The sequence below is a fragment of the Pithys albifrons genome, chromosome 2 (assembly GCF_047495875.1).
Source record: "Pithys albifrons albifrons isolate INPA30051 chromosome 2, PitAlb_v1, whole genome shotgun sequence".
NCBI lineage: Eukaryota > Metazoa > Chordata > Aves > Passeriformes > Thamnophilidae > Pithys > Pithys albifrons.
In genome coordinates this window covers 866,965-879,030 of record NC_092459.1, presented here as the reverse complement: position 1 = coordinate 879,030, position 12,066 = coordinate 866,965, and the positions used below count along the sequence as shown (strand labels likewise).

Genomic DNA, 12,066 nt, shown 5'->3' with positions numbered 1-12,066 from the left:
GAACAGGACAAGGAGGAATGGCTTCCCATTGCCAGAGGGTAGGGTTTGATTGGATATTAGGAGGAAATTCTTCTCTGGGAGGATGGTGAGGCACAGGTTGCTCAGAGAAGCTATGTCTGCCCCATCCCTGGAAGTGCTTAAGGCCAGGTTGGATGGGACTTGAAACAACATGGGATAGCAGAAGGCGTCCCTGCCCATGGCAGGGGGATGGACCAGACGGTCTTTAAGGTCCCTTCCAACCTAAACCATTCAATAATTCAATAATTGATAAGAAATTGAAAGCAAGAAATGTTTGCACTAATAGGTGAAGCCACACACCTCCATCGAGGTAATAGCTGGGTTGCAGACCTCACCTTTTTGGTTTCCTAGAGAATGAAGAATCACTGGGAATTATGGCAGTGAGTAAAACAAAGTGTCAGTAAGAAAATATTCAGAGGTACTGATGTGGGTACCTGGGTTTGCCCCCCTGTTGCCAATGTAAGACTGCAAAATGTACTTTGCCCTGTTTGTCTTTAATTTTGTGGGTGAAGGAGTCAACAGGTCTATGATGATCCAAGTCAGAATGAAAAGGAGAAGCAGCATAAGAGGCACAGCTGCAAGGAGCAGCTTTTTCTACACTGACAGAAAACAAATCAGCATGAAGAAGTGAAGGCTCAGGGTATAAAGTGCTGAGAATTTAAGGACAAAATCCTGACTTACAGGGGTCAAACCAAGAACAGAAGGATACTTTAAAGTAAGTCACAGAAAGTAAATCAGCAAAAGCTGTTATGAGGCAAATTCAAATCAGACACTTCAATACTGTTCTTTAAAAGGAAAAAAAAATAAAAATGGATTATTAACCAAATTAATCCCCTGGAACAAGCCTCTGTGGAAAAAGCTGGCTTCTGTTTTCCATACTGTCCTCAAAGACCAAGCCTTTCTGGAAGGCATGCCTTAATCTATCAGGAGTTACTGAACTCAGGGCTGGGATAACTGTGTGAAACTCAATGGCCAGTAACAGACAGTCTAACAGCCCTGGGTAGTCTAATAACCCTTCTCCCAGAGATCCTCCAGGAAATGGAATAGAAACACTCTCCAAAGCCAGTTTACTGAAATTATAAAGCCCTAAATAATTTAGCCTCACCATGTCTCTATGAAGTAGCCAAGAGCACCTTCCAACCCAGCCACCTTGCCCCTGCCAGAAGCACCTTCCCCAGCCTCTGCTCATCCCTCCTGCTTCAGAAAAGCATCTGTTCACTGACCCCTTGCCAACACCTGCCCTCTTCTGACCTTGCTGGGCTCCTGTGAGCTGCCAGGATCATGGCACAGTGGCACAGTTCCCCCCCAGTCTGTGCTCAGATTGTCCCCCTTGGTGTCTGACATAATTTCTGACTGAGAGCCACACATGTGTCAATGGTGCTCAGACAGCAACATTGCTGCCTGTAGGCCAGAGGGTGCAAGTTCAAGCCCTGCTGGAGGGTACAAACATCTACCAGCATGAAGGTTGACACACGAGAACATAAAGAAGGGAGATGAGATGAGATGTTCAGATAGATTGGCTTTTCTTTTTTTATTTTTTTCTCCCACTATGGTCTCACATAGAGGCTTTAAAAACAGCCCAGTAGTTAAGAGCTTGGTATAATCACATTGCACTAATGTTCTAGTTCATTCTGAGTTTGGACCTGAATTCCATATCCAACCTACTGGACAAAGAAATGGCCACTTTATAGCTGTTTTTCAAAGCCTTCCAAAAAAACAGCTCTGTATAAAATTATTCTATGCCACAGTCTAAGAAGGATGTGGACCTGCTGGGGTGAGTTCAGAGTTCACTAAGATCATCAGAGGGATGGAGCACCTCCATTATGGAGACAGGTTGGGAGAGCTGGGGGTCTTCAGCTTGGAAAAGAGAAGGGTCCAGGGAGACCTGAGAGCCCCTTCCAGTTCCTAAAAGAGAGCTGGAGAGGGACTTAGGACTAGGGAAGACAGTTATAAGAGAAGGGGAATGGCTTCAAACTGACAGAGGGCAGGGTTAGATTAGATATTAAGAAGAAATTTTTGGCTGTGAGGGTAGTGAGGTCCTGGCACAGGTTGCCCAGAGAAGCTGTGGCTGCTCCATCCCTGGAAGAGTTCAAGGCCAGGTTGGACAGGGCTTGGAGCAACCTGAGATGGTGGAGGGTGTCCCTGTCCATGGCAGGAAGGACTGGAACGAGATGAGTTTTAAGGTCCCTTCAAACCCAAACCTTTCTATGATTCTAAGGTACAGTAGTTAGAGCAAAGGACTTGTCAACTGGGACTGAAATTCTTGGCATCACCACAGTTTTTCTGTGTAACCTTGGCCTGGACTTGTCACTTATGACCACAATCTGTGCTGAGCAGGTGAGGCCATATGAGCCACCAGGAAAGAAGAGCTAGGCCAGCTATGCTCCTAATGCTGGAGACAGACCACAGGCTTTGGGATGCCATCACGGCATGGAGAGATGGAGGATGGGAAAACACCCTGCCAAGAGCACTGTCCTGGTGCTTTGGGAAGTGTCATCCCCACTCCAGCTGTCCCAGGCTACTGTGGCATGCTTGGCATTGGTCTCACCATGGGATCTACCTGGCATACTCTCTTGGAAACCCCAAGAGTCATACCCTTTTTGAGAAGAAAACTCCCCAGTTGTTATGGAGAGGGAGGAGAGGAGAAGGATATTACATTCCAACAGCAGAGCAAACCCACACAGTTCACAACAGAGATTCCAGGTCCAGTTTCGAGGGGATGGAGACATTCATTTGTGGAGAGACACAAATTCAAATTCCAATATCTTCTAGGCATCTGTCAGGGTTTCATAACTACTTGGTACCATTTATCTTTATCTTGGGGTTCAGATTTTCAGGATGACTCAGCTACCAATATTGAAATTCGTATGGAAAGACAGCACTGAACTTTCATGCAGAAAATACTGATGGTGAATAAAGGGATATGAAGTTCTGGCCAAAAGCCCAGATTTCAACAACTGCTTAACTTTAATTAGAAATCTAAGTTCATGACCAAAGTTGTTTTGTCATTCTATTTTTCCTCCAAAGCCCTTTTTCTCTTATTTTTTTTTCTTTGCTTTGTTTTCTGTTGTTCATCTGTGCTTTGCTTTTGACAAGAAAAAATGTACTCACCATGAAGGGAAAGTGTCCCATTCCTCACTGCCAGGAATTTGACTCCATATGGGAATAATGGTGGAGAATGGACACTTCCATAGAGATAGATGTGTGCTTTGTGACGGAAAGGGGCCTCAGGGGACCCCACCTGGAGCTCTCCCCCATCAGATATCAGGATGTAATGAGCATGTAGTTCCACACGTTCTGGCCCAATGAACAGGAGTTTGCCACCTGAAGACAAGAGAATAACAACATACAACTTTAGATCCAATAGTCATTATCCCACAGCCAAAGGAATTGTAACAGGTGGGTAAACAATTGGGTTTGCAATAAAATTACTAGATCAAGGCTAAAATACTATTGCATTTTTCCACATTTCCACCTTGCCCTGTACTTCTCCCCATGGATTCATCAACTCTTTACAGATCTGATTAATTCAGTCCATTTTTTGATTCTACAACACTCTGCCATTCTGGATTTGAGAAAGGCCAGTCAGCCTGGGCAGACATCAAAATCTCTCCAATTCCAGTGCAAGGGAGCTGTGATTGGAAAATCCCCATTTTAACCAACTCACTCACTAAATGTTGAAAAGGGATATTCCTATTTAATTTGTATTATGTTACTTTTTAGATTACAAACTACTTGTGACAGGGAGTGGGGAGGGGAAACTGGCTTTGGAACATAAGAACTGGCAACTTGTTTAATGCAGTGGTTGATTTAATCCTGCAAACTCTTCCAGCTGTTGTTCAGAACCAGACGCTTCCAAGTACAGCATAAGAAATGTCTCCCTCTAAGCTGGGTGTGAGCTGATCTCCCCATCCCATAAAAGCCTCATTTCAAACCCTAATTAGAGGTCAGCTTCACCTCAAAGCATAACGTTCCATCCCCTTGCCAACATTTTCCTTTTACCATCTATTAGTATAACTGGATAATATTTGTCAGTAATATAGAACTGATCCCTCAAATCTCTGTGATATTTAAGCTCAATAACTTCTTGAAGCAATGAATTCTGTGGTCTAAGTACACAGTGCATGAAAAGCCATTTCTAACTCTGGTTTGAGTCAAGCTTTTCAGTTCTGTCAAATGCCTCCCTTGTTGCCATGTGTGAGCTGGCAATCCCAGTCTGTCACCTCAGGGTGGTTTATTCCATTAGTTCCTTTCATATTTCCTCTGCTATAAATGACACTGTCTCTGTCTTTACACTGGATTTGGACAGAGTGGGCTCTCAGACATCTTATCACACTGCACATGGGATATGTCTTCCTAGGTCAAGACGTGTTTCCCAGGAGCTAGCAGGGAAAATCCCAAAGTCTGGAAACCTCAGACCTTTTTACAATGGATTTGCATCACCCTCTCTTTGTGTGAAATAGCTGATGGCTCTGCCATGTCACACTATGGGCAACTTTCTACTGGTGTTAGCAGTTCTCAGGGGTGACCTCAACATCCACCACACAGCTGGCTTTCCTTCATCATAAGTTATTTCATGTGAGAGTGGGGAGGCCCTGGCACAGGTTGTCCAGAGAAGCTGCAGCTGCCCCATCTCTGGAAGTGTTCAAGGCCAGGTTGGACAGGGCTTGGAGCAAGGTGGGGCTGCCCCATCTCTGGAAGTGTTCAAGGCCAGGTTGGACGGGGCTTGGAGCAACGTGGGGCTGCCCCATCTCTGGAAGTGTCCAAGGCCAGGTTGGACAGGGCTTGGAGCAACGTGGGGCTGCCCCATCTCTGGAAGTGTTCAAGGCCAGGTTGGACGGGGCTTGGAGCAATGTGGGGCTGCCCCATCTCTGGAAGTGTCCAAGGCCAGGTTGGACAGGGCTTGGAGCAACGTGGGGCTGCCCCATCTCTGGAAGTGTCCAAGGCCAGGTTGGACAGGGCTTGGAGCAAGGTGGGGCTGCCCCATCTCTGGAAGTGTCCAAGGCCAGGTTGGACAGGGCTTGGAGCAACTTGGGGTGGTGGAAGGTTTCCCTGCCCATGGCAGGGTGTTGGAACAAGATGGTCTTTAAAGCCCCTTCCAACCCAGATTGTTTAGTGATTATATAATTCTATGAAGACACTACCAATCCTCAGAAGAAGGCTAAGGGATATCAGAGCTCTTGTTTAATTTCAGTATTGAGAATAAAAGAAGGAGGGAAGAAGTTTTAATGTAAAAATCACATTAAACCTATCTTGATCACTGCTCCTCTTTGCCCAGGTCCTTCTGCTCTCAGTGATAAAGGAAGTGCACAGCACTCAAATGCCTTTCCCACCGTTTCATCCACTCCTGCTGGACATATCCTTCTTATCCTGACCTCTTTATTCTTGCATGGAGGGGCTGTCATTTTTGAATTGATTTCTCACTCTTATAACTTAGTCCTCATTTCTTAGGCCTATAAAAAAGCCAGTATTTGAATAAGGACTACCCACTAAGTGTTCCCTTTCAAGATTTCATTAGTTTCCACATAATTTTTTACAGAAGATTCTTAATCAATGAGGGACATAAATCTCACATTTCCCTGCTTACAACCAATGGGAACCATGGGTTTGCTCTCACAAGCACCAACTCCCCTATGTGTAAATTGTCTCTTTCCCTAGACATACATTTCTATACACAAATGTATTTCTGTTAAGCTTCTATATAGTGTTTTTACAAAATATATTGAATACACTGTTGTAATACAGAACAAATTCAGCTTGTTTCATGAAAAAGAACACAAAATATCTGACTATTATTCTGAGAGACATCTGAGACTACTAGAAAATGAAATGGTCTTAATATGAAATGTGCTGTGGTGAAATTGGAACAATAATTGAGATGGTATTATTTGGAAACTGGTGGGACCATCTCCTGGTGGTCTGTGTACATCACGCTATTGAAAAACTGGAGGAAGTCAAGTTGGCTGTGTTTGACTGCTGAGGACTCTCTGGAAAGGCAGACAATCGATCAAGTGATCTGGGACATCACTTTACCACTTTCCAGATCATCTTTTCCAGCAGTTAATTGCTGTCACTGTTCACAATTTATGCTTTATTTCCAGGCATAGCTTGTCAAGGATGAGATTTCAGAGCACTGCAGAGAGGTGTAGGAAACAGCACTTTCTGTGAAAGCACTTACAGATCAAGTCAAATCTTAGCACTCCTTCAGAACAGTTGATAAGGTTTGTAAGACTCTCCTTGCAAGGAATTACTTCCAGTTCATGGAGCTGTGCACCCTTATTGGGGTCACCCTTTCTTGGGGTAATGTTGATGAGCTTAGTGGTGGTCGAGGAGACAAAGACCCTCAGGCTGCAGTGTGATCAGAAGGCTCACTGAAGACAAGGGACTTTACTTTTGGTAACAGCTTCATTTTTATCTACTCCCTGTATATAAAGTGTCAGTACACTATTGGTCAGTAGTTCACCTGACACACATGGAAAGATTCTACTGGTTACAAGGCATCCTCATTCTACAGGTGCCTCTCTGGTCCTTAAGGATGCATTCATCAACCACCTCAGACCTTAAGAGATCCACACACACCCTGTCACCCGCACACACCCTCTCACACTGTGCTGGTTTAAAGGTGAACCAGCAGGGGAAGTGAACTCACCACGAGAGAGATTATAAGTCAGAGGCTACAATACAAACACTGGCACAAAAGGGAAATTGCTTTCAACTCACAAAACCCAGCAGTATAACCCAGTGTCCTGGGGCACAAACCCAAGGGGGTTTGTTTGCCCTTGTGCTGAGACCCCTGTGGTTCCCCCAAGTCCAGAGCAAAAGGAAATGAAAAACCTGTTGGTGCAGGCGAGGGCTGTGGTCTGGGTGAGAGTGGTGATCTCCTGCTGTCGAGGTCCTGCTGCTCCTCTGGATCTGATGAGAAGTTCCTGAGGTCTTCTTACCCACCACTTATGTACCCTCAGGGAGCACCCAGTCCCTCCCCCTGGGCGGGGACTCACCCAATGGGTGATTAACTCTGGGAGCCAGGGGGTATTGAACTGTTGATGGCCCATTGGCAGCTCCGCCCCCTCAGGCTGGGTGTGAAGGTGATAATGACTCCCTGGGCAGCTGCTGCTAATGGCCCATTGTCCTTGGGGAATGAATAGAGGGGGTAGAATACACAACTTTGATCACCCCCACACAGGGTTAGCTGGTTCCTCCTGCTGAACTAGGACACACACAATCCATCACTCCTGAATTTGCAAAGCCAAATCTCATAATTTTTCCCTTCCTTTATTCTTCCACACACTCTGCCTTTTGCTTTTTACAGTAAAAATTAACACTACAGTCTTTTGCTTCTTCATTAAACTGGGAGGATCAGATGGGCATAGAATCAGAGAATGGTTTGGGTTGGAAGGGACCTTACAGATCATCTTGTTCCAACCCCTTGGCATGGACAGGGACACCTACCTCTAGACCACATTGCTCCAAGCCACATCCAACTTTGCCTTGATCTTGGCATCCTTGGGCCACAGCAACTTCTGATCCTTTTCATGATCTAGGCTTTACCTGGCAATGTCCCTTATTGTGCAACCACAAGTTTCATTCTGAATTGCTCCCTGCCCAGCAATTTTCTCAGCTGTGAAAATCTACATTTGGTTTCAATGACATTCATAGAATGTGATCAGTGATGGCTCCCCATTTTCTCTCAGAACATCAAAGATGTGTGGTGGGAACAAAATAGTCTTGAAAATGGTTTCCCACTAACAATTTACTTCCTGAGTTAGTACATTTTGTGTGTGCCAGCTGTCATGAGACTGTGGCAGGTGACCCTCAGTTAGTCACCACACTATCACATGTTTGACAAAAAGAACTTTATCAAACAAAACTGTAATTTTCCTAGAAAATGAACAAAAGTTTTCTGACTTTTCCTCCATAACTTTTCTCTCCTGACATTCAGTATAATCCCATGGTTAGTAATGTATGGATTCAACAATCTCTTACATCTGACTTCACACAGTTTTCTCTTTTGACTCACTGGTTAATATCAAACTAGGCATAGTTTTTTCTTGTACCTGCCTGTAAATCAGATCGAGATTAGAACTTCTATAGCCCTCTGTAATCTCCCACTGACTCTTAAGTTAATATTTGTGGTCCACAGAACGTCTCTACCAGCAGTTTTAAAGCTCTTGAATGAGACTGGACCTGTTGATTTAGGCATGTATATTCTTGAAATAATATTAACATCTAGTTAGTAATCTAATTAGTAATAATGGACTGCTGCTCTGTTTTTTCTTGTGATATCATTTACCATCCTGTTCCTCCCCATACTGAGAACAGAAATATTTATTAAATACTTTTGCCTTATAGCAGCAGTGTTAATAATTTTATCACCACAATCTATAAATGGAACTGTAAATCACTGCGATTTATTTCATTCCTAACATAAAAAAGACATCTTCCCTAAGGTCTTTATTGACTTCCTCTGCTCTGTTCCCAAGGAAATACAGTCATTTCTGTTTCCACTTCTCTCCATACAGTTTTTAATGAGTATTTTAATTGCTGCCATGCTGCACCAGGAAGGCTGGTAGCCAAAGCTGTCCCATCTTTTGATTGTAAATCACAGTTACATCTCAAAAAAGTTTTCCCAAGTTTCAGCCACATTTTGTCCACCTAAATTTTAAATCTGTCTACAAGACAAGTTAGAAGTATGAATCTCTTCACACAACCCCCTTCCCATATGATGGCAGGATTAGAGGAATGTAGGGTTCCTGTTCACCTTGAGGCAGCCATGGAAAGACACCTGTTTCTCACAAGGGTCTGGGATTTGTCTCCTGCCCTGTCTCCAGAAGTTCTGTGGTAAAACAGTAGAGCATGTTGATCACCCTCCCTTCATGAGCAGTGCTGAGACACAATGGAGCACATGAGGGAGCTGTGCTTTGGTCTGGAAAACTAGGAAGGAGCGGGAAGAACATGGCTTGCACTTACCTGAAGATCCCTCTTCCTGCAAAAACAGCAGCAGCTTGACCAGCAACAGTTAATGCTTTTGGGATGGGTGTTGACACGAGTTCTGCCCTGTCTCTTGTGCATGAGGTGCCTTTGGCATGTCATTACTCACCCTCAAATAACTCCTAAACATCACTGTCTTCTTCTTTACACGTACCCAGCCCTCAATGATTCTACCTCCCTTTTGTTTCCATCCTTCTTCTTAAACCTCCCTATTCCTTAGTAACAGGCTAATTGTGTGTCTATTGCCCTGGATGACTCTTCCATCTGTTTATTTAAAGACCCTTTCCCAGCTCCATCTCCAAAGAACAGAGCTCCAGATCCCTTCTTTGGACATGTTAATCCTATATAGAAGCAAAGTTTCCTCACTCAGGTAAAGATTTGGATGTGAAGTGATAATAATGATTGGACTTCAAGGCAGGGCTGTTGCTTGGGTATTGGGTTACTCTTCCATCCCCAGATGCAATGGCAACCCAAGCACACTTGACAAGGATGCAAAGAATTGCAAGCTCAAGACCACCAGAAAAAATTTTAGGAAGAAATTATTCCCTGTGAGGTGGGGAGGCCCTGGCACAGGTAGCCCAGAAAAGCTGTGGCTGTCCCACCCCTGGAGGTGCTCAAGGCCAGGTGGAATGGGGCTTGGAATAACCTGGGATAGTGGCAGGTGTCCCTGCTATGGGCAGGGGGTTTGGAACGAGGTGGGTTTTCAGGTCCTTTCCCACCCAAACTGTTCAATGATTGCGTGATTTGCTCCATGTGACTCTTTGGCTTTCCCTTAGAAGCAGCAGTCAGACCCAACATGTAAGCAGAGGAAATGGAGAGATCAGCTACACTCAGGGTCACACCATAGTGCTGTTGTGCTCTGGATGTCCTGAAACTCTCCCTCAACAAATCCAAAGGCACTTGGTCTTTGGGAGAAAATAAAGTGAAAAAGTTCAGCTGCTGAGCATAAAAGAAGAGCAGCATCACAGAAAAGAAACCTTCAGGTGGGATTCATTTAACCATTTATCAAGTTTATGTGTAAAACAAAATCTGGCCAAACTTAGAAATACTTCTGCCCAAAAATTGCATATTGTTCCTCTAACCCTCTGTATCTCTGTAGTTTCTGTTGGGTCAGAATAAATATACAGCTGCTGCTTTACAAGGTTGTCTTCTCCTTTTTAAAAAAAAAAAAGAAAATAAAAGTTATGCTTCCTTCTTTTATTGCAGCTGACCTCTTCTCTGGAAGCAGAAAGCAAGAATATTGCTCAGCTGAGCCTTTGGCTGTGACCCTCAAATTGTTTGTTATGGCTGCACAGGAAGGCAAAGTCCTACACATGACCTTGAGGGTGATTTTATAAAAATCAATCAAGCACTGTTATGATGGCCTCCCCACCAAGCAAAACAAATACAATTAAACCCATAATCACTTCTGTACAGTAATGTGCAAATTCAATGGGTCTCTTTAGGTAGAGCGAGGGAGAGAGGGGAGAAATATGTTGAGGCTATTTGATACTTTGTGAGAACATCAGAAGCACCATTCTTCTCAATTAACCCAGCAATTAGCCTCCACCTCCCTGCACACTCAGAAAAGAAATTGTTCTTTATCTGTCTTTAGCAAAGGAAAAAAAGAGGGGGAAAAGAAAGAGAAAAAACCAACAAGGCAACTCCATCTGTCCCACAGGAGGGAAGAAGCAGCCAGACAAAATAATTACAACAAAATGAATGTTAAAGAAAACAAACCTGATAATAAGGTGGGGGGTTAAACTGCTGTGTGAATAACGACAGCAGCATCATGCCATTGGCAGAACTGGTTTTGTGAAAAGAAATTAGTCTTCTGAAGCCCTTGGAAAATGATGGAGGGCACAACCCAAAGGAAAGGATTTTGAAAGATAAGTTATGAACTCTTCACTTTCTCAGGTGTCTGGACTGGCTCATGCAATGCCACAGCTCAGGTATCTGCAGCTTTACTATGGAAAGAGGCTGCATCACACATTCTGAATGAAAAAAGATCAATAACAGTGGAGTGGAGGATGAGGAAGACTGCTGTGGGAAGTTTCTCCTTGCCTCTGTCATGCAGGTTCACACTTTCAGACACAGAAGTTTATATGCTTTCTCAAGACCCTTATTTTTTAAAAAAAGATTCCTTCTAACATATATGTTCTCATAATGCATAGAAGTTATGCTGAGGTTTCTCTTTCAGGTTGTATTTTAAAGTGCTCTAGAGATTTCCTGAACTCCAAGGGAAGCTAAGCCTGCATTCCAAAGTTCACCTTTCACATGGAGAGCTTTTAAATTATCACCTTTTGAGGCCACACCTTTCATTCCCCATTGATATATTTTTTGTAATGAACAGCTCATTAGGGAGTTAGGATAAAAGTGACATATTTAGATTTAGTTCTACTTCAGATATTTTGACCTACTTCATATTTAGATTTAATTTTACTTCTTTATGTTAAGCTGAATACAGTGTCAAAGCAAGCAAACTACAAGAAAGGTGCTGGATAATCACATTTTTGGTTTAATAATCAAGTGTTAAAAAAATATCAACAGAATTGTCTTATTTAGCACTACAGTGTCATAGCCTTCAACTGGCAGAAAACTTCCTCTGCATGGAAGGGGATTTGCAAATTGAAAGCTCAACTCCTCAACTGGGCTACTCCTTTCCATAAAAGTGCAGGAAAGATCTGCTTTGGTTGCTTCACGACCATGAATAATCTGACTTCCTACAGCCTTCAGCTTGCTCTTACCAGCTCCTCCCACTTGGTATTGCACATGGCAGTCACAGAACTCCCCATGAGACAGGCTCAAGCTCTGAAGTTCTATCCCTGTGTTATGGGCTCACCCAGGAGGGCCTAAATTTGGGCTCTGAAGTCTGGACTAGGCCGAAGCTGTCAGCTGACCTGAGCTGGGCTGAGCTAACAGCTGACCTCTCCTAGCCAGTAACTTTGTATTCCATACCACATTATGACATCATCTCCAGGGCAGTAGGAACCAGTGTGGGAGTGGTTAAGGCAGTCGCTTCTCAGCCTCCTCTTGGGAGGACGCACGATGCTGTCCCAGGGGGGATGGAGAGGACCAGGC

The 12,066-nt window shown here is 43.9% G+C and overlaps 1 protein-coding gene across 13 annotated transcripts in view; it reads right to left on the bottom strand.

The window, feature by feature from the left end:
• PKHD1 (PKHD1 ciliary IPT domain containing fibrocystin/polyductin) overlaps positions 1-12,066 on the bottom strand; it is a 274,518-nt gene that overhangs the window by 165,143 nt on the left and 97,309 nt on the right. For all 13 annotated transcript variants that reach the window (XR_011697094.1, XM_071548173.1, XM_071548172.1 and 10 more), the window contains exon 37: positions 3,130-3,342. Coding sequence is in view for 12 of the 13 variants with exons in the window: in XM_071548173.1 (XP_071404274.1) it covers positions 3,130-3,342 (213 nt within the window). In the remaining variant the exon portion in view is untranslated. The remainder of the gene's footprint in view (positions 1-3,129; positions 3,343-12,066) is intronic.